Here is a 22,886-nt window from a genome sequence, read left to right on the forward strand (position 1 = left end):
CCAAAAATCCTTCAGTGAGTCACTGATGGAGGCAGCAACAGAAACCCACTGAAGCACCCTGGAATTCTTCCCACATTCCCTTTCACAGCACTGGTCATTTTTAGCAAGTAGCAAAGTTTCATCTCCTTTCTCTCCCTTCCAGCCCTTCCCACAGGGATCTGAAGCACCTCACTGCTTCAGATCAAGCACTCAGCAGCACTGGGAATCCCAGCAAAAACAGGTGAGTTCAGGCAAAAATTAGAGGGAAATTCCTTTTCCAGTAGTGGCTGAAGCACAGCAGACTATGCAGAATATGTGTACAGTGAATTCAAATGCCAATGGGTGCCAGATATTTATCTCTTACACAAATCCTTACTCCATACAAAACTTTGTGTTGAGCTGAAGTGATACAGGTATTTTTCTCATTTTTGACATGCTGCTGCACTTACAGCATCAGAGAATTCTATCTTTCTACTTAGAAAATAAATCAGAAAAGAAATGACTGCTAACTTGATTAAGCTGAACCCCCAAAATGTCTCCATTTTCACTTAATTTGTGAAGGTGACTTTAAACCTGTCTCAATCAAACCACTTTTGAGAGACATTATTTTAAATTCTTCACAGAAGAAATGTGATTTTTAAGGAGTAGGTCAGTTGTAAGAGGGAAATTTATGATGTCAGATGAAAGTTCATATGGCTACAGCTGCCTGCAGCTCTGCCCTGTAATCAGGGATGGAGAAAGGAGGATGGGACAACTTTGAGAGGTGTTTCCCATGGGAAAAGCCAAAGCCACTGAGCCACTTCTTCATGCAAGGGGTCTCCAGGTGAATGATTAACAGTAAACAGTGCTCAGAGAGCTGAGAAAGGGAGGAAACATTCAATACATTAATGTGCATCCCTTCTCTCCTGTTCCTAAGCATCCAAGATTTCCAACAAACCCACTCCAACCTTGCAGCTGCACAGGGCAGGGAGAACAACCTTGTCAAAGGCAACTTATTCACAGAATTCCAGAATGTTTTGGGTTGGAAGGACCTTAAAATCCTCCAGTGCCACTCCCTGCCATGGGCAGGGGCACCTTCTGCTATCTCAGGGTGCTCCAAGCCCTGTCCAGCCTGGCCTTGAATATATAAATATATATATTAATGTATATATTTACTTGTGGAGTGAAGTAGCTTTCCCCTACCTTGGCTTTACATCCTGATACCCATTTATGAGCACTTTCCCTGTGCCTCCACCTAGGAATTGCTCAGCCCAGTTGTTTTTGTTTACCTCATTATGCAATTTCCAATTAGGCTGAGTTATGCTACAGCAATAAACACTGGTCCAGGCTGCTACCAACATCTGCAGTTGCTGTTAGTCCTTGCTCTGCTGTAGTTTGTTTGTACAAATTGTGAGCTAAAATAAACAAGCTGCTCCAAAATCCTTGAGTGTACTTTACAAGAGGTTTTAATTCAATGTACCCAGCAAATCCAATGGAGTTCCCCCTCCCTGTTTACACCCAGGAGCCTTAACAGTCAACAAATGTTTGTTCCAAACCACAAATGTTTTGAGTTCCATTCCATTGCAGACAAGCCATAAAAGCACCAGAAGCATTAGGTCAGGCCTGCACTTGAAAGTTATTTACACGCTGAAATTATATTTTTACCTAAATAATTATGCTGGTAGACCAGAGTTAACAGCTTCCTACCTGTAGAAAAATACAAATAAAATACCACTCAGGAGCAGAACTTTATCCTGCTTCTCACACAGGAACAGCTACACATTTAAACATGGTTTAGTGGTGGCCTTGGCAGTGCTGGGTTGGACATGATGATCCTGGAGTGCCTTTCCAACCTCAGTGACTCTGTGATTTTATAAAGATACATACATTTCATTCAAGCATCACTCCATCTGAATGAGCTGGGGTTTGGTGCTTTCATTATGCCACAATAAAATGTTAAATAAGAAGGAAACAGGGCAATAGTGGTGATTTCACCACATTGTGCCACAAGCTTTTCTCCAAGTCTTGTTCCCTTGAAAGATCATCACATTAAAAACCAAACGAGGCTTTAACCCTGGTTTTCCCTGCCTCCCACTGGAGTCTCCAGGGACACTGGGGGACTGAGTGACCTCCACTGACAGATTGGGAAATATCTTCCATCAAGTGACCCCTGGCATTCCCAGCAACTCTGAGCATCTCCAGGAAGGCAGCTGAGCTTCCCAAGCCCAGGAATGCTGGAATCCAGCACTGGCTCTGAAATCTGGGTGCTGCCCAAATTTCATTGTTAGGGAATCTCACTGCAGGACAAACATTTTCCTGTGTAACAGTGAAAATTGCTGTTTACAGCCACCAATTACTTGTTAATAGCTGAGGACTGGGGTATTTTTACACTGATTAAAAAACCATCAGCCACCCACAAAATGTACAAACTCTTCTGGGGGGTTCCTGCTCCTCTGAGCTGTTCTTTCTGCTGGGAGGATCTAAGAAGATGAAAGGAAAAACCACCCAAGTTTTAGAAAATATAAACACTGTTATCTATTCCTCACGTACCTGACGTTGCTCCACATGGGAGATGCAATAGTTTTGTTTATTTACTGTTCCAGTCTTAATTAAGCAATGGTTTTTTGACCCACAGCTTACTCAAGATGAAGATACACAACTGCTCTGCAAGGCATGGAAATGAAATCCAGCAGGAACATTACAGAGCTGCTCCCCATTCCCAGGAGAGAAAAGGGCTGGAAAGAAACCCAGATTTCCTTCACATCCCACAAACACCTTGAATCCAAGTCCTACAAAGCCATTTATAAAGGTGTTGGGGTAAAAACCACACAGAAAAGCAGAAAATGTTGCCCCTTCTATATTCTGGTTTAGGTTTTTGTTAAAGCCAGTTTTAAATGATTTTCCTGAAAGCAGAGTTGCTTTTACTTGCCACGGCTTTCCAAGGTACAGAACAAACTCTGTGCCATGCCCAGATTTTTTTTTTTCTCCTGAAGAATCTAGATTTATTTCTTTTACACAGAATTTGCACTTAGGAGCTTGGTCAGATACTAAAATCAGATTAAATTAGGATTGTGAGGAGATCCAAAACATCTTCAGTGAGAAATGTTTTATTCCACTGCAATATTTTTTCAGTGGCAGGAAAAAAAATCATGTATGAACCACTTAGGGTGGAAAACCCCTCTAAGATCATGGAATCCAACTGCTCCCCCAGCACTGCCAAGGCCATCACTGATTATGTCCCCAAGTGGCTGGACACTCTCATTTGGCAAATTCTTTTAGCCAGGAAGAAATCAGTGTGGAGAGATTCTGGCAAAACATTCTGGAAGGCCATTACCTTTATTTCTGTCCCCATTTAGAAAAACTTTTTGCTGAAATTCTAGGCTTTTTACTTAGAAAAATACATTAAAATGAAATAATTCTTTTCAGGGAAAGTTAAACTTTGGGCCTCTGGAATTATGATACATAGTGATAGGCATGACTATAAATCAATTTAATTTATAATTAAGTCTTGGAATGGCCTAAACTTCTCAAAACCCAAAGTGAGTCTTATTCCATGCAGTTCAGTTTTAAATCCCATGTGTTTAAGTAGGGATGTATGAGGAAATAAACCAAAAAATCAACGTGCACTGCCCTGCTGGGGTTTGGGGTGGAAAACCCAAAGCTGTGGCAAAACCACCCCAAACAAAAAGACAAATCCCATCCAACACAATTCACCTTAAATCTGGATCATTTTTCTGCACTGGGTGGGGAATTAGCTCATAAATTACATTTTCCACCACAACACTGAGTGCATTTCTTTTCTAAGTGGGAGGCTGGGCTGGAGGTTTGTACAGCTATTCCAGCAGTTAATTTATATGCTAAATAATCTGCATGGACTGAAATCCAACGTGAAGCAAGCAGGAAATGAGGCACTGGCACACATAACACCTCTCCCAAGGGAATTCCAAGGTTAAGGAAAGAGAAGGGAAGCTATTCCTGGAGAAGAATCCACCTGCACAGCTCCAGGCCAAGTGGCAGATGGGTTCTTCCCAAGCTTAGGCACATAGAACATTAAAGATCCCTAAGTATTGAATTTGTAGGGTTTAAGAAGTGGCTCTCAAGCTGTTGGGAACAGGGCCTGAATGGACATCACCCAAATTCTGTAAGGAAATAAGTGTCTGTAAAATGTATGTATACAAACATTTAATGTCACGTTTCTCTGTAGTCCTGGGGTGAACACTGGTTCCTCACAGAGTGAAAAATGTAATGGACATTTCAGAGCCAAAACATTCAGTAAGACTGGAGCAGAGGCTGGATTAGACAAAAAGCCCATCACTTAGAAAATCATCCCATTCCACCCCTGCCATGGCAGGGACACCTTCCACTGTCCCAGATTGCTCCAAGACCAATCCAACCTGGCCTTGGGCACTGCCAAGGATCCAGAAGCAGTCACAGCTTCTCTGGGAACCTGTGCCAGGGCCTCACCACCCTCCCAGCCAGGAATTCCTTCCCAGTATCCCACCTATCCTTGCCCTCTGGCAGTGGGAGCCATTCCCTGTGTCCTGGCACTACCCACCATGTAAAAAGTCATCCTCCCCCTCACTAAACTGCTTTTCACCAAGACAGTTTGAAATTCCTGCTCTATGGATGTCACTGGGATTTTTCCAGACCAGTCCTCAATCTGCTGATCTGGAAAGACCAACAACTCCTCCACATCTCCTGCAGGGAAGGCACCTGGCTCCCTGCACTGCTCCCCAGCCTTTGCTTCCTGAGCTCAACCAGAGATGGCAGAGAGTGGCATTTTACAAATTCACCTTTATGGATTAAGAGCCTTATTCCCTGACAGTTGGACAGGGCTTGGAGCAACCTGGTGTAGTGGAAGGTGTCCCTGCCCATGCCCTGAAGGTCCCTTCCCTCCCAAACCATGCTGTGATTCTGTGACTCCATTTCATTTATTTTCCTGAAGCATATGGAATTTCCTTTGTTCCCACTGTGACACAACCCAGCAATAAATATCTACAGCCAAATACAAGGAGAGGGAGAAATCAGCCCCCCAGTTAAACACAATTAAATTGGGCCTGCACCTCTGAGCTATCAAACAGAGTGAACAGCACCACAATGAGCCTTAACCAGATCTAATCTGGTACAAACACTCTCTGGAGAGCTGTAGGTATCCTGATGAGGAGACAAAACACATCCCCCTGTAATTAAGTGGGAACAGGATTAATTGCTGTGGAGACCCAAAGACCTGAGAGCAAATGGGAAACCTCTGCCACCATCCTGGAGAAGAATCTTGTCAGCCCTGGGACAACTGAACTGCTTGGGGAGAGCCAGGCTGGAGCCTTTGGTGTGAGACAGGAAAAAGGAGATAAGAAGAAGAAATGTCCTGTTCTGGCACTGCTGAGGCACCTCCAGTCCTGGGGCAGCTTCAGCATCCTCAGGACAGGAAGGACATGGAGGGGCTGGAGGGTGTGCAGGGAAGGGAACAGAGCTGGGAAGGGGCTGGAAAATTCCTGAGGGAGCTGGGAAGGGGCTCAGCCTGGAGAAAAGGAGGCTCAGGGGGGACCTTGTGGCTCTGCACAGCTCCTGCCAGGAGGGGACAGCCAGGAGGATCAGGCTCTGCTCCCAGTAAATTTCTGTCTCCAGTCATTGAAAGATAAAGGGATTCAGGCAGTGGGAAAATGGAAAGCTCAATTCCTCCCTTCCTTCCTTCCTGCTGTTACAGAAATCAAAGCTGAAATCACATAAGTTCTACTTCAATTACCTGAATTGGGTCAGTGAGTACAGAGGAGCTCCAAGAATGGCTTATCTTCACAAATAATCAGTTTTCAACATCAATTCCCCAATTTTTAATTGATCTCTTTTACAGCTGATGCCTGAATTGTGCCACTTTCAGTTTGAAGGAGCACCTTGTGCTCTCAGGGTTTGTCTTTATCAAAGTGGTTCAATGCAGCTGGGACAAGGATGGAATCCCTCTGGATCTGAACTCCGCAGTGTGTTATTAACTACAGTCAATTTTACTTCTTTGCCAGTGCCAGAGGTATTATCACTCAAACTCTAACATTATCTTAACATTTCCTTTAAAAACAAGCAATCAAACAAAACAAAACAAAAAAACCCTCCTTCAACAAACCCCACATTTTCCAATTTTAACACAAAAATGTGTGCTCTGGTTATCAGTTACAGTCACATCTGTCATGTATCATCTGCACAGCAGCACTCTGCTGGAAATCCTAATTTTTCCCTAACTCTAATCAAGCAGTTTGCTCCCTGAAAACATCACAAGGAAAAAATAGCTGTTATCCCAGGGAGAAAAAGATCAGAAATAACCCACTGAGCTGCGGATGTGCCAATCTGAGGGTTTATATTCACCTTGCAGAACACAAAACATTTGGGATTCTCCAATATTTCCTGATCCTGAGCACATTTTTACTCAATTCCTTTGCTGTACTTTCAAATTACACCTGTTTCCACATTCCTATACTTGTTAAATTCAGTTATCCATAGGGAACAGCTCCTCAGCTCCTCCCAGGGCTTAGATTTCCCTGGAATCAGGGTCTCCAAGGAAGAGGGCAGTGAGATGAGTACTTGTATACCCAATACACCCTGGAAAAATGAAACCTTTACCAATAAAATCCTCTCTAACCAAACCACAAAAAATTAATCCCAATATGTTTGTGAAGTTGTCTTCCCCTTCAGGAATGACAAGGACAGAAAAGGGAGAAAGCAGATTTGCAAAGGAAAATGAACAAGTCAAGAAACCAAAACAGGATAGAACAGGCATAAAAAAATCCATAAAAATAACAAGCATTTCAAGAGAAAAATAAAATAAAAAATCAAATCTCTGTGTCATCCTCACACACCTTCAGATGTGAGACCAGAACAAACTCCACAGCCTCTCTACAGCCTCAATAACTTTTTGCACAAATACCACTCCCCAACCCAACCCTCAGTAATTCCAACTCCATCAGGTGCACTTAAATATGCAGGAATGTTTGGTTTTCACACACTGCAAGGAATTATAATTGCATTCCCAAAGAACAGGTTTAAGCTCAAAGCTCAGGTTGTTCTCCTCCAGGATTTTATGTGTGCAAAAATCTCTTTGTCTGATTTGTGGTCTCGAGCTCAGTCTTAGAGGAGTGGGGACCAACAGGGCTAAAAGAAAAAAACATTCCCAAGGGGAAATAAAATCTCCCTAAATTCACTTATTGATTTATCTGAAAAAAATAAACAATGCTACACTATGAACAGCTTTGGTGGCAATACAGAAAACTCCCACAAAGAGGTTTCCACACCATTCCAAAAGCTCAGGGATAATTTCATGTCTTTAAAACATGCAGCAGAAGAGAAAGAAGTTGGCAAAAATCCCTCAATCACTGAATTTCATCCTCAAATACTTGGCACTGGCAGCATATTGCCCTGTAAAACATGGCACATGTGAAATGTTAGGAAGATAAGGGATGGTTTAACTCCAACACACTGGAAAACCAGGAGAATACACTATTTGTCTGTATTAGCTAAAACACATGTCTTGGAGAAAATAATATATAAAATTTCCACTTCTTGGCACTTTCCCTCTCTCCTAAGTCATGTAAGTTCCAGACTGATTTAATTTGTACCTTTTATAATATTTTGCTGCAAGAACTTTCTCTTTGGCAACTTATCCTGATTTTATTTCTTGCTGCCGCTTTTATCCTTGCAGGTTTAATCATTAACTATGTATGTATATACACAAGTATTCTGGAGTATGATATCTTGGAAATTATTTACTCAAACCAGGTTTTTAAACCGCTTTCTGTAAGAATTAGGTTTTTAAAAAAAACATATCCTGCATTTGCTTTAAAAAGAGAGTCTGATAGTTCTCCTGCCAGGAGGAGGAGTAATTTTGCTCTGTATTTTCCAACCCCTTCACCTGTAAATCACATTCCTAATTACATCAGGTACTCTGAGGTATGAGAAGCAGTTCACTGAAACAATTAGGTTTCTCCTACAGTTTTAATTAAGCAACCCACTCACCCAAAACCCAGCAGATCTGATCCTGCTGCCTGCAATGGGATTTTTCAGTCAGTGGCCATGAAAACAGTTCACTTTTACCAGCCCAACACTGGCAGCCAAATAAGAAGTTCATTTTGTCATGAGTCTTAACCCACAACAGGTCTCAAAAACCTCAGTAACCCTTTAAAAGCACCTCACACTAAAATTAGAGATACAAGGATTATTTCCAATGTTTTCTCATCAACACTCAGATTTAGTTAGTGTATCAAAACCCACCACAACAACACGTGGCAGCTCTAGAACCCGAAAATATGAAGTCAGATAAAGTCACCATTTTCTGGTATTCATTCATTCAGGCAGAAGGAAATTAGTAAAAAACAATGAGATAGTTCTTCAGTCTGTTTCAGATAAAACCCCTAAATATAGAGATTCTTGACCTTTGACAGTGAAAAATGCAGCAAGAGGACTCATTCTTCATCAGGAGATGTTTTAATATCACTCTTCTGATCTGAACTTTCATGAAGTTCATTCAGTGATTTGACAAATACCAAATGAAGAAAAAAAATCTTAAAACTCCCTGGGTTTTGATGCTAAAAATACACATTTCCACCAACCAAATGAAGTTGTAACCAATATCTACCTGTGGGAGGGAAGTGAAAATGCCAAAATAATTTCCTTTGTACCTCAGCCTTGCGAATGCTCTCCCTGGCTTCATCTATTTTCTGCTCCAGTTCCGCTCGGGTTTGCTCGGACATCACGGGCCCGTGGCACTCCAGCTCTTCCAGGGTCTGCCAGGAACAAGAACACACACCACAGGTGCAGTAAATGCCAAAGACAGGAATTTGTGACAATCAGTTACTGTTTGGATGCTGGGGTTGGCTGACAAAGGTCCATCCCAGGAAATAAAAGGTGATTACTCTCAACGCTGCTCTCTGGCCATTCCCTGTGTCCTGTCCCTCCACTCCTTGTCCCAAATCCCTCTCCCACTGTCTCGGAGCCCCTTTAGGCACTGGAAGGGGCACTAAGGTCTCCCTGAAGCCTTCCCAGAGATGTGAGAGCATTCTGGATGTTGTTTTTCTCCAGCTGATGCTGTGCTCAGGAGCTGGAATTGTATGGAACACCAGGAAACTGGGCAGGGTGTGGTGAAAGCACAGCAGACTTCTTCATGGCTTGATCTTTTGGGGGAAGAGCAAAAAACTTTTGTCTTTATTCTCCCTCCTAAAAGACACATTTAATACATTCCAAAACATAGCCCTTGGCTCTTCAGCACTCAGCCACAGACAAAGAAATAAATTTATCAATTCCCATCTAATTTTGCGTCATCGCATTAGATTTAAGGGCCAATTCCTCATGCATTTTCCCAGTGTGGAACTGACTTTTGACAGCCATGTGAGGGGAGGCCCCAGGTGAGTCCCTGGTGCTGGCAGCAGCTCCTGTCCCAAGGGATGTGCCTGTCCCAGACCTACCCTCTGGCTGTGGACGATGTTCTTGTGCTCGCGGGCCACGCGCGTCGCCCATTTCCGCGCCTCCTTGTTCAGGCTGTGCTCCTCGGTGGTTCCCGTCTCTGACTCCAGCTGCCGGCTCTGGAACGGGCAACAAGGGATGAGCTATGATGGCCCAGACCCTGGGCTGCCTCTGTGCTGGCCTACAGGGTAACTTTGTGCCACATTTATCAGCCTGGGGTCTTGTTTCTTATGAAACAAGGAAGGTGCGACAAGAACTTCCTGGTGAACTTTGGGATGGGACCAGATTGTGGGAAGGCAACTCCAAAAGCCAAAAGTTCACAATAATTCAGTTTCCAAAGTAAACAGGCATTGCAGGAAGCAAAGATGATGGAATCACAGAATGGTTTGGGATAGAAGAGACTTTAAAAGCCCACCCAGCACCTCTCCACACCACCTTCCACTGTCCCACAATGCTCCAAGCCCTGTCCAACCTGGCCTTGGACACTTCCAGGGATGGAGCAGCCACAGCTTCCTTGGGCACCCCGTGCCAGGGCCCCACCACATAACCAGGGGCTCATTCTTTGTAAATTGTGATCAAACCACAAAGCCATCAAATATTTTAGTTCAGCATGGCAGTTTCTGTCCAAAAATGTTTGTGTCTGCAAAACAGAGTCTGAAATTTCCAATCACATTTTTGATATTATTCCATATTATTCCTGCTTTTGTTGTGTCAATGACAAAAAGTAAAATTATCCCCTTCAAGAAGTTCCAACTAGAGCAAGATGAAATAGTTCTCTGCTGTCTACAGGCTGAACAGAGCGGGAACATTTTCCAGCATGGAATTACTGAAATCATTCCCAATCTTTCCATCATTTCCATTTGTAACAGAATCACAGAATCATCTTCCATCATTGAAGATATCCAAAAGCCACCTGGATACAGTCCTGGACAACCAGCTCTGGACCAGACAACCTCCAGAGATCCCTTCCAACCTCAATCAGTCCCTGTGACTTCTTTCCCTGATCCAGTCACTGCAATCCACAACCCCCTACACTCCTTTTTATCACAAGTCCTGACATAATTCTTCCCAGCCTTCGAGATCCACTAAAAAAATCCCTTATAAACTGACTCAAGAAGAGAGAATATGCACAGAGCTGTTATAGTGTGAAATAAATGCCTGTGTCACAAATTTCTCACTCTGCGTGGTTCAAATGACACCATTTTTCTTCATCAGGTGGAGTTTGAAACTAGAGAAAAAGCCCAGAAGGACGAAAAGGTTGTTTAGGCAGGAGAAATCCAAGGTTAGCCATCGGAAAAGGGTAAGAGAGCTTAAAGACATGGAATTATTTTCAGGGTAGCTGGGAAGCCTCCAGCTGTTGCAGAATAAGAGATGCTGTTATCAGGTATCTTAGCAGGAAAAGTGGAATGATTTGTGTCAAGGAAGGATGAGAGTTCAATCATCTACACCAGCATTTGGCACAGACTGGGGTAAAACCAAGAGACACCAGGAGGCAAACTGAAATAATTCTGAAAACAAGATTTTCCTGGCCTCATGGAAGAGACAAAAATTACTACCTTTGGTTGACAGCCTATCAGGGGATAATAACCGAAAAAGAGGCAAAGTTGGTTCTGCTCATTACTTGTTCAGTGAAGTTCTTTGCCAAAAATGAACCTGGCCTTTATTCTGAGTGTCTGAAATGCCAGCCAGAGTTCTTTTCCAAGCACAGGGAATTGTCAGGCAAGGTGTGGAGCAGCCCAGAAGAGGAAGAGGAGAGGTACAGGCACAGGGCCAGCCCTGGGATGATCAGGTCAGAAGGTGAAGCTTCAGGTGAGGATCTCTCCAGCCATCCCCTCAATTTAATTAGTAAATTGGCTTTTCTTGAGGTGGATTTAGAGAATCATATTCATTCATTACTGACTTCTTTAATTACCTCTGTTAAGCTACTCCATTGTAAACTTGAAGGAAACAACACATGGATTTATTTAGGCACATCCAATCCTTAAGGTAACATTTCACCTCAGTTTTTTCCCCACAGCTTCTTCCACAGCTTCCACCTGAGCCTAAACCTGAGCAAAATCTTTGACATTCCCTCTTCCCTATCAAGCATCTGAGAGTGAAAACAGCCCATAACATATTTCAGTGGTCCCACTGCTCTTGCTCCTACTCAACAGCTCATTTTCATATGGAAAGAATCCAAACTTTTAAGTCACTTGATAATCTTCTCCATTACCCCAAGTGTGATTTTGGGTTTTAGTCTATTTATAATCAAAAGCACTTGACCAGAAAAATGAATGTGGACTTTGTGGCTATTCTTTAAGGCTTACTAAAAAACAAAGGAATTTTGTAGGATCAGACTTTTATTAGTTATTTATAAAGCAGTATTGCACCCAGGCAGACCTCACCCTTGTCTAAAGTTCTAAAAATAAAACAAAAATAAAAATGTGGCAATGAAAAGCCTGAATTCTGTACCTTCACGGAAAGACAGACTGGACAGGAACATCAAGAAAATGAAAACCATTAACTAGGTGAGAAGAAAGGAGCTAAACCAGATTTATCTGCTGTGGACATTAAAGCCCAAATTGCAGGGAAGAAGATGGAGGAACTGAAGGGTCTGATCCTGATTTACTCCATGAAGCTGAAGTGTTTTCAGGCCTGGAATGCCTCAGTTTAACCTCTTCCAAAAAGAGAGAGAAACCAAACCCATTCTGGTGGCCAAGGAATGAAGGCAGAGACAGAAAACCTGAGCTAAACATAGACGGACACCCTGCTGCTCCCTCAGGGCTTGGGTTACAACAAAAACAGTGTTTAGTGCTAAAAATTCGATCAGTAAACCAAACAGAAACTTCTGGATGGCTCCAAGCAGCTAAAAAGCTCAGGAGCAGCAATGCTGCTTCTTAAATTAACAAAAGCAGTCAGGCTGCAGCCAAATGTCACTTCTCCATTTTGGTCTGAAATGTTGGTGCAGGTGCAGGATTTGCCTCCCAACAGGCCAAACTCAGCCTGTATTCTTATTTATCTGGTTATATCCGGATGCAGATGGCACAGTGCTGTCTTGAAAGCAAAAAAAAAATCAAATCTTGAGCCTCAAAGTTCCTTATTTTTGTGGCTGAAGCCTAAAAAAGTTCACTTCTAGCAAGGCAAAAAGCAGAGGACATTTATTGCATGCAAAGCACCGACATAAAACACAGCTAAAAACCAGGCATGTCTTTTAAAGAGAGGTGAAAACAAGAAGTTTCCATGCCAATGCTGCAGAGGAATGCTCTGGGGAGGAGGAAGGAACACGCATGACATTTTTCACACAACTCACTGCTAAACTCAGCAGTTCTGAGAAAATCGTGAGCCAACTTTGGGGCTCCTTTCAGTCTCTTGTTGCTGAATTCATTTAATTTTAATTTAGCCAAGAGTGAGCTGGGGCTGACTCATGTTTCAGTCAATTTCCAACAATTCAAACTGGACACTCCTCATCTTTAAAAATTAAGATTTTTTTTTTGCATAAAGGGGATTTTTTTCCCCCTCGGAATAACAGAAAAGGACTTAAATCCACTACTATTATCACATATATGATATGATATATTGATATTATTATCACATATATGTTACAATAAAGCTAAATTCAAATCAACCAATTATTGCTGCTTTATAGAACCACATGCTGCTTTTTAAACCAACAAATCCATAATATATTATTGATACTAGACAATATTATATAAATCTAGTAAGTTGATGAGGGGGCTGTAGAAGGAAAGGAAACAGACCAGGCAGGGATGTTTTGTTTTGGTTTTTTTGTTTTGGTTTGGGTTTTGGGTTTTTTCGTTTGTTTCAGTTTTTTTGGCTTTGTTTTGGAAGTTAAGAATCTTAAAATTATTGACTTTTATTAAATATCACTGATCAACACAGCTTTGTTATTTCTAGGCCTTGATGTTTCTGCATTAAGAACTTCTGTTGCATACAAGAGATGAAAAGCACAACCCTTTTGATAAAATTAATTTGAATCTTATTTATTTTTAAAGTTTTTATTGTTCTCACTGAAATTAATCTTGAAATTAGAGTGCAGAGTATTTTTGTTCATTTACTTCTATTCTCACCCTCATAATTATCCTCATTTGCCTCAGCTCTCACAGTAGCTGCATTCCCAGCCAATTTTTCCAAAAATCTATTAGGACTAGAAATATGGAAAAATTGCCCTCATTAGGTAACCCGAGGCAAAAAAAGGACTTTTAAAATCAAGTTTGACCCAGAAAAATTGATTCTGTGAATATTTTCAATGCATTATAAACAAATTTCTGAAATGGCCACTTCTTTCCAGAAGAGCAACTTGTGCTCTCTGATTTTCATTGTTAGAAAATACTCAGAGCTTTGCTTAAATTTTGTTTCCTGACTACTTGAAGCCAAAGAATTCTGTGTGCTCTCTAAATTAAAATTAGGTGGTGCAAATTAAAATCAATTAGGCAGTGAAAATTAAAATAAAATCCATTAGATTGGGAGCTAATTCCAGCTCATTATACTTAGGAGAAAATCAGAAATGATCCTCACATTCAACCTAAGTTAAATCCCCAGTAGATCCAAAACTTTCCTTTTTCTTCAGTATCAACCTCAAATATAAATAGCAGATCTCAGATCTTATTTTAAGCACAACTGGGGTGGGAGGGACTAAATAAAATCAGTTTTAGACAGGCACAAGATGGGTCCAGTCATAGAAGGAAGGCAGAGCTTTGCCCACTCACACCCACTGATCATTTCTTTACCTGAATTGGCTGTAATTCTCCTCAAAAAGAACTCCTAATTCTGAATAAAATTAAATAATTACTTCTTTGTATTATATATTAGCCCCAAAAAGGTTATACTTAAAATCAGTCCGTTCCAGTATTAAAAGGTTGATGAAATTAAATAATAACTTTAATTTTTTTTTTTTAGGTTTAGGTTCAAGAAAGTTATACTTAAACCTGGTCTGTTCTGGTATTAAATGTACATAACATTGTAAATATAGAAATATGGGCTCTTTTAATGTAACCTATATAAAATTCCTTCATAGAAGATGCTGAGAAATTTCAAGATGTTCTTCTGAGAGTGAAGAGAAATTCATCTCTATTTTCACAATCTGCCCATAAAACAGCCAAGTTACATGGGGGGGAAACAACAAAACTTTCCTCTGAACTTCCTGAGGTGTTTTTGTGCAAATTGAGAGGGAAAAAATAAGATTATTTTCATGTCAAGAAGCTGTGGGAGAAATCAGCTGGGCCACAGGTTTTCCTCACGTTCTCTGAGGAAACAGTGAATAAAAAACAGGAAAAAGACCCCAAAAATGAAATGTCAGCTTTCCAGAGCCCTTCTCCTCCCGTTCCAGGGACACTTCTGTGTCACCTGCCTCCCTTTCTCACGTGATAACCCTGGGATCAAGGAAAAAGCAGCTTTTCCAAGCAGGAAACAGAAATTTCATTTCTCTTCTGCCAATTTCCTTTCTCTTCTGCCCTGTTCTCGTGGCTTATCTGTGAGCACAGGGCAGCATTTTTCACACGCTGGATTTCTGTGGAATTCAGAAATCTCCCTTCCCTTGTGGGAGGATGGGGCATGATGAAACTGGAGAACCACAGCAGCCTCTGTGGAAGGCCAAGATGTGCTGAGTGCATTTCCTTGGGAGGATAAAGGAATTTTAAAATATTCTTTGCTATTCTCTGCTTTGCTGGCTATAAATCCATGTTGGGAATTCTTTTCTGGACAGGATTAAAGCTTGCTAGGAACCGATCAATTGTTTCTTTCTGAGTATTTTTAAAACAAACCATTTCTTTAAGGGTAAGTGGTTTCTTTTAGGGATTTTTGGGAAAACTTTCTTTTTAAAAATAAGAATTTATGTCCATCAAAATGAACCAAGACAATGAAATAATTTAAGTAATTCAGTAATATCAACAACAGATTAAATTCCAGTTCAAATCAATTTTTTAAGATAAAGGAAAATACCTGATTGCTGTAAAACATTTTGAAGTGGTTTTCTCTTTGTGGGCACTCAAGTGTACATTTTGCCTAGAGCAACTGGGATTTTTGGGATCAAGAATCCTGGAAGTTGATGGAAAATTGTTTAATTCCTTCCTTTCTTAGGAGCAGACTCTTTTGCAGGCTCTGAATGTGCATGTTGGGATCACTTTGGAAGGAAATTGGGCTGTCCCTGACTCAAGGATTGCACAGAAATCCTGGTAATAAAACAGAAGTTTGGGATGGACCATGGAAAAGTGGAATTTCTACCAGAATTCAGATCTCTCCATTCAGAGCTCCACATCCATATTGTTTATAACATTCCTCCTGCCTACAGCCCTCACAACTCCATTCCAGCAATACTTAAAGACTCTGAATTTTGAGCCCAGTCCCAGTGGATGAGCCTGAAGAGAGCCTACAACTTGTTCTTGGGAAAGGTTCATATTAAATTTTTGATGAGATGTATTTATGACTCCACTTTTTTCTTTCAGTCCTTGGTGTGAAAATTATCATGCAAAACCCACAGAAATTAAAAGCCAACGGAGAAATCTCTGCAAAACATCTAGAAACAGAACATGTGGCAAAAGAATGCTTGGTGATTGTTCTCCTGCAATTAAATGTTGCCTCCATCAATTAGAAAACACCCAATTTCTGACCAATTCAAAAGCCTGAGCAAGAGCCTTCATTCTCTTGTACTTATTCATTAAAAATGGGATTGCCCAGGTAGGATCCTGTCAGGCGAGCAGAATTACATGGATCCTAAAGAAGCATAATTGAATTATGTTGGGGAAAATTGGTTACAGCCTAAGCAGCTGAAGATTAAAAAGCTGCAGAGCACTGAGGAAATGCAGGAATTCTGCAGCCCAAGGGAATTAAGCAAGCAAAGGAGGAGGAACTGAGACATGAAGGACCCATTCAGTGCTTCCCAAAAATTCCTGGAGTGAGGCAGCACCAGGAGCACACGTGGACCCCGTGAGCCCACACAAGTGCCATGGCACAGAATCCTGGCATTCCTCACACTGGGGAGTTTACTGGGAGAGACTTCCAGCTCTCCTGGGGATGGGCCTCTGGAAAAAGAGCCAAATGAATCAGCAATGGGGCTGCATTTCAGCAGTGCACTCAGAGCCTGCAGCTCTCACACCTTTCCCTCTCACGCAGGAGCAGCAACCAATTTCACACAGCACTGTCTTGAGCTGTGAAATTTTAATTCATGTCCCAGCAGATTAGAATATCAATTACAAACCCCCAAATTGATTAGAATATCAATTACAAAAGGAGAAGTGTGAAGCTGCCCCCCACTAATAACACCCTTAAATTGATTTTTCCTCCTTGAAGTCTCATTGTGAAAAAAGCTTTTTTTTTTTACCTTTTCTGTGTTATATAGATAGGGATTGTGCATTCTGTTGCCACCTGTCCAGAGTGTAAATTCAGCATCCCACATGCACGGGGATAACACAGGGCTGACCAGAAACACCCCCAGGTACCTCTGCTATGGTCATTCTCATAGCACTGACAGGTGAGGGCTCAATCTCCACCAGCTGAACTGCATTAAAACTCTGGATGCAGGGAGTGCACAGGGATGAGAACACAGCAGCAAAGGTTAGAGAGGCAAAGACACAGAAAGATTCTGCTCACTGTTACCAAGAACAACCTAAAATTTATCACAGAATATCCTGAGTTGGAAGGGACCCATCAGCACCCTCCTATCCTGCACAGACACCCCAACAATCTCACCCAAGAGCATTGTCCAAACATTTATTTATGGGAATAACTGACTCTTTCTGGAATAAAAATCAAAATCAGAGTTTGCCATAAGGGAAATACAAAGGAGAGCCAGTCAGAGATGTCAGGGTGACTGGGAAAGTCACCCTTATGCAGGTCTTGATCTGAATTACTTGAATGCAGATCAGGACTGCCTAAATCAGTTCAATAAAGAATTCAAGTCAGAAAAAGTTTATATGCTTCAAAGATCCAAACCTATTTTAAACAGCTGTTTCTTAAAATACCATCAGTAATGTCAATGGGACATCAAGAATCCACTTTAATCAAGGTGCTGTTTGGAAATGCACTTACATACTCTGATTCACCCACTTTTAATGTCATTAATGATTGCTTTGGAAGCAACACAGAAACCGAGATAAGATTCTTGCATATTATTTTGGAATGCAGTGTTTTAACAGTATTATTTTTAGTAACACTCTCTATATGTATCTCTAAGTATTCCTTGAGCAATTTAGGTGTACAGGGACACTTTCTTTGGCACAGCTGTAACCCAGTATTAGTGAATATTATGAGACTCTCACCAGCAGGATAAAAAGGCAAGAAAATTTAGTAGGAATTAGGTTGAAAGCAGTGAAACAGAGGACTGTTAGTCACAACCTGGAAGCCAAAAAAAGATTCTGCTCTTTTGTGGGTGATATAGAGCCTATTTGATGCTTTTTTTACCATCACCCACCTCCTGCAACCAGGCCACTCTCCCTTTCTTTCCCAAAAATACCAGCACGAGGTTAAATCAGACCGGGATACCAGTGATTCTCTTCCCCATTTAGAACAATCTGCTTTAAAACAGAGCAAGAGCAAGTGACTGCAGGGATTCACAGGGCTCTTACAGTGTCGCTGTCACTGGGCTGGAACTGGAAAGGCTGAGGTTTGTGGAACACGGAGTTCTCCTGCAGGAACAGCTGGAGGTTGTAATCCCGCACCACCTGAGGAAAGAAAAAGGTTTATTTAGACTCCTTGTTTGGTGAACTGAAAAACAGCTGGAGAGCAAAACCAGCACAGTTTCCAACTGAGATTAAACCTGCAGCAGAAGTTTGGGTGCACCAGCAGGGAATTGAGGACCTGAGTTGTTCAGAGGCCCTGGCAGGACACACAGGGGTGACAAGGACCTAAAATATCCCTGACATTTACCTACAAAATAGAGGAAAACCACCAACTACTGAATAGGTTGTCGCTGCCATAAATATTTTCCCCTCCTCTTACAGGTAATTTCCTGTGCACTGCTCTTTCTTGAGATGAAAAGTCTTAATTTGGCAGAAATTATTAATTGTGGGAGCTGAAAAGACTTATTTGGAATAATGCATCCAAAATCAGTTACAAACTTCATCTCTCTTTATTAAATTGCTTTCAGAGAAAACTCTCCAAGCTTGCATTTTGCTGAAGCAAAACTCCTTCAGCTCCCAAATTTGTTTAATGATACGTTTCAGGCAGCATGACACAGATCCCTAAACAAACCTCTTATGTCACAATTTACACAGATTTACAAAGAAATACCCAGTGATTGCAAGATGAAAAAATAGGATCAGTGGTTGAAGAACTCTTACAGAGCATTCACTGCCTCAATTGATGAAAATGCATCAAAATTATATCAATTTATTACCAAACTGGGGGTTTACATGTACAAAGGAGATAATAAAGATGGTATTTATTATCCAGAAATAGCAGCATTGTGCATGACCAAGAACTCTGTGCTGCGTGGACAATGGGAAATAAAACTTGTTCACTAATGCAGCAAAATGTTGATGCTTGTGTTGCTGAAATACTGAACTGTAAAAAATTAATCTCCAGTTAAAGAAAGTAAATAGTCCTCCAGGGCCAATAACACACTCATCTAAACCAGAAAAGTACATAATTACTGCTCCAATTTGAGCAGTTGAACATAAACACACTCAAATGGGGAGAAAACAGACAGGGATTTGCATCACGAATTCCCAGAAATAGAAATTCAGAAAATACTAAAGAAGGAAACATCTGCAGCTTCAGAGGATGCTCAGCACTGATCTGGCATGAAAATAATTTAATTTAAGCAGCTATTCCATTGAATTGTCCTTTAGATCCATGTGAACACTGACCATAGCACACAACCCTGGGCCATGCCAAATATGTGGAGCTATTTTAACTTCAATTAGGAAACCTCCCCCCAGAATAAAGTTACTGAGGATGTGAAAACCTCCACAGATATTTTTATGTGCTTTCCCCACAGAAATTTGACTCCCAAGCAAATCAGTTCACAGCAGAAATCTCATTTTTCCAACATCACTCCTAGGAGATTTGCCCTCAAAGCCACAATAAGTTGTTAAAAATGAAAACAACTTTATCAGAACAGGAGGTCTGGGAGGATGTGCAAGCCCAGCACATGAAATCCTGCATTTGCACAAAATATTGGACACTTGATAAAAAAGATAATAAAAATACTCCAAAGCAACACTGTATCCTTGGGATTAAGCTGCAACTTTTTCAAATAGATTTCCTGTTATTCAGTAATTAAATCAATGTTTTTACATGGTTTCTTTCTGAAGTCAATGTCAATTGACAGGTTACAACAGACCTGAAATCAAACACTGAATATACCCCATATGCAGAAACAAGGCACAGTTAGAGATGTGCATAAAGGAAATTATTTGCTCTCTTACCAGAAACCTCACAGAAATGTTACTGAAAACAGCAAATTTGGAATTTCAGAAAATATTCCAAAGAAAATAAGATTTTTTTTTTCCCAAAAGAGAGGTGCAAGAAGTACAAGTCTTGAGTAAGGTGTCTTGAAAGGGAACCTAAATTGTATTTTGATAAAATCACAGCCCCAGAGTGGTTTGGGTGGGAAAGGACCTAGAAAATCATCTTATTCCACCCCTTCTCATGGGCATCAGGGACAGCTTCCACTGTCCCAGGCTGCTCCAAGCCCTGTCCAACCAGGCCTGGGGCACTCCCAGGGATCCAGGGGCAGCCACAGCTTCTCTGAACACCCTGTGCCAGGGGCTCCCCACCCTCACAGGGAACAATTCCTTCCCAAAATCCCATCTGTCCCTGTCCCCTTTGGGGTCAGTGTTCCCATTCCAGTGTCAGAGGAATGACAATGGCCACCCTGACCCAGGAGTAATAAAATCTCCTAAGCTCGAACCAACAACGATAAAACTATGAAAAAACAGCATTTTATACACAAAATCTGTTTTTTAGCGGTTTCTCTCAATCTGCATCACATGAGGTGACAGCCAGCCCTGCCCATCCAAGGAGCCATCCCTGGCACTTGTGTGAAGCAATTTGTGTCCTCCTAAAGCAAATACAATTTAATTCCATCCTGCAAACAGAAATGGAGTTCAGATGGAAGAGCAAAAATATTCCTCCCAATGACCTGAAGTGTCTCTTTTAAGCAAAGCCTGCCAAGCTTGTACTGCAAACTAACAAAGAACAGGTGAAGCATTCAAAACCCCCAATAAATATTTAAAACCTTTGCTTTGATGACAGGTTTATTCTAAATTGCTACAAATTTATTACATGTTTAACAACTCAAGCTGCTTTTGAAAGACACGGATGGGTTTTGGTGGAGAGAAAATTGTTTTTTCTGGGTTCTTTTTTTTTTGGGGCTGATTACTGCAACCTGTTATGGAAAGAAAGGATAAGCAAAGTCTGTGGAAAAATCCACCAGTCAATATATTCAGAGAAAAGCACATTTCTTCAGTAGCAAAGCAACACAAATTTGTCTTCTCCACATTCCTGAAGCACAAAGAGAGAAGCAAATGGAGTTGTAGAAACCAGTTGTAACAGCCCTGTTGAGACCTGCTAGCTGGATTTACACTTCTGTCCCTTCTCCAGGCATTGTGCCCATGGAATAAAACAAAAACACAGCTCACACACACAGCCTGACTTGGTGGTTGTTTAAAATCAGCCAGACCTGGAGCTCTCTGAAGCACCCCAACCTCAGCACACACAAATATCTGAGGAAAGGATTCCTGCTCCAAGGAAATGTTTGGATATGGCAGCTTAGAATTGGATCAAAGTCCCAAGCAGCAGCTCTCTGAGCATTCTGAACACAAAGGATCTGATACAACAGTGAAAAATTAATTATGCAGACATTATACAGAAGCCTGTTTAGCTGCAAGATTCCAAGCCAGCATTTCTGGGGAAGGTATTTGAAGCAGACCTGAATAATACACCCCAAGGTAAATTATTGAAACTCCTTCTACAACTGAAGAGAAAATGGTGTTTTGATTATTTTTACAGTTGCTGCCAAGTAAATTCAAAGCTGAAGGTGAAGCCCATTTTCATGCCCTCCCTTTAGATCTCTGAAGGTGTGAGATCACTTGCTTGGAGGTAAATAAGGAATGTGTTAAATAAGCTTTTGCTCCAGATCTCTGTGTGAATGAGCTCTGTTTCTGGGTGGGTGGGTAAGGGAAACGTAAAAAGGAATATTATGACTGCACCAAAGCAGCTTTTTCTGAGCTCAATGGCAATTTTTTTTCCTTCTTTTAGCCCAGCAGATGAATTATTTAAGTATCAAAATCACCCTGGAAGCGATCACGCCTCTCTCAGTCTGGCAGCTCCACAAAACAAACAAACCACGTCTACAACAGGGCTCTAATTTGTTTGCTGTGTTTGCCACTCTTAATTCCAGGGAGAAAACAGCCTAATAGCTTGGATTTTGAGTTGACAGACAATTATTAAGGAATGATCCAAGCAGTTTCCTGGGGCTTTGCTCCAGATTACACCCTGCAGAACCCTCAGCTGCAATTTCCCCTCCCAAACGTGCAGAGTGAGGAGAGCAGAGCATCTCTGGATGCACAAATGCAGTCAGGAGAAGGCAGTCTGGGTGCTAGAGGAAAAATTCTCCCCAAGAAAACTGTCTGGTGCCTTTGAACTTAACACCACTCAGGAGTAACCAAAAATAACAATCTTTCATTTCTGTCATGATTTTGGAAGCAAATCTCAGGCCTGGGGATTTGTCCATGCTGCAAGGATTCAGTTACAAAGCATCATTCAGTTCAAACTCACCCTGCTGGAAGTCTCCAGTAAAAACTGGAATGTGTTTTGTACAGCTTGGCATGTCTCTAGTTCAGTCCTGCTGAATGCCATTAAATAATCCTTAAGGTGATCATATATATTTCCATCAAGAGCCTGCACAAAGGAAAGAAATAAAAAAAAAATCAGGAAAAGCAGGAAGTAACTCTGTATACAATTTATCAGTATTCACCAAGGGACTTGCAAGATGCTCACACCATTTTTTTTAGCAGATTTAGACCTGTGAGGAGTGGACAGAAAGAAAAGTGCAAGAAGTACAAATCTTGAGTAAGACTGTTCAAGTGAAAAGGAACTTAAAATGCATTTTGATACAATCACAGCCCCAGACTGGTTTGGGTGGGAAGGGACCTAGAAAATCCTTCACTCCTGGCAGGAGGAGTGACAGTGCTGGGCTCCATTAGATGGCAGCACAAAGCACTGCAACAACATCCCAGCATCTCCATCCAGCTGTTCCCAGGGGCAGAGCAGCTCTGGAGCAGGGAAAATGCTCAGGGAGATGTCACGGAGGGCAAAGGAAAATACCCAGAACTGCCAGGCCACGGGTGCTGCCAACCAGAGTATTCCTCAGGGAGTGGTGCCAGGACACTCAACATCTGGAGGGACACATCCCCAGCTGTTTTGGGCACAGAGATACAAAACAAGGAACACAAATTTATCCCAAACATAGCAGTGACAGCGAAGTTCAAACCCCAAAGCTCTGTTGTGAGAAGAGCTGTAAAAACACATGATGTAAAACATCACACAGGGCA

General features: G+C 41.5%; 1 protein-coding gene across 2 annotated transcripts in view; it reads right to left on the reverse strand.

Annotated features, from left to right (window-relative positions):
* The window catches only part of FCHSD2 (FCH and double SH3 domains 2), a 120,596-nt gene that overhangs the window by 9,933 nt on the left and 87,777 nt on the right, over positions 1-22,886 (reverse strand). Inside the window, exons 9-13 of one of the 2 annotated variants that reach the window (XM_036404253.1) lie at positions 22,111-22,233; positions 17,955-18,050; positions 16,830-16,901; positions 9,399-9,515; positions 8,616-8,720 (exon numbers count right to left, since the gene is read on the reverse strand). In XM_036404253.1, the coding sequence (XP_036260146.1) occupies positions 8,616-8,720; positions 9,399-9,515; positions 16,830-16,901; positions 17,955-18,050; positions 22,111-22,233 (513 nt within the window). The remainder of the gene's footprint in view (positions 1-8,615; positions 8,721-9,398; positions 9,516-16,829; positions 16,902-17,954; positions 18,051-22,110; positions 22,234-22,886) is intronic. The other variant, XM_036404254.1, reaches the window with a different exon arrangement.

The sequence above is a fragment of the Molothrus ater genome, chromosome 2 (assembly GCF_012460135.2).
Source record: "Molothrus ater isolate BHLD 08-10-18 breed brown headed cowbird chromosome 2, BPBGC_Mater_1.1, whole genome shotgun sequence".
Lineage (NCBI taxonomy): Eukaryota > Metazoa > Chordata > Aves > Passeriformes > Icteridae > Molothrus > Molothrus ater.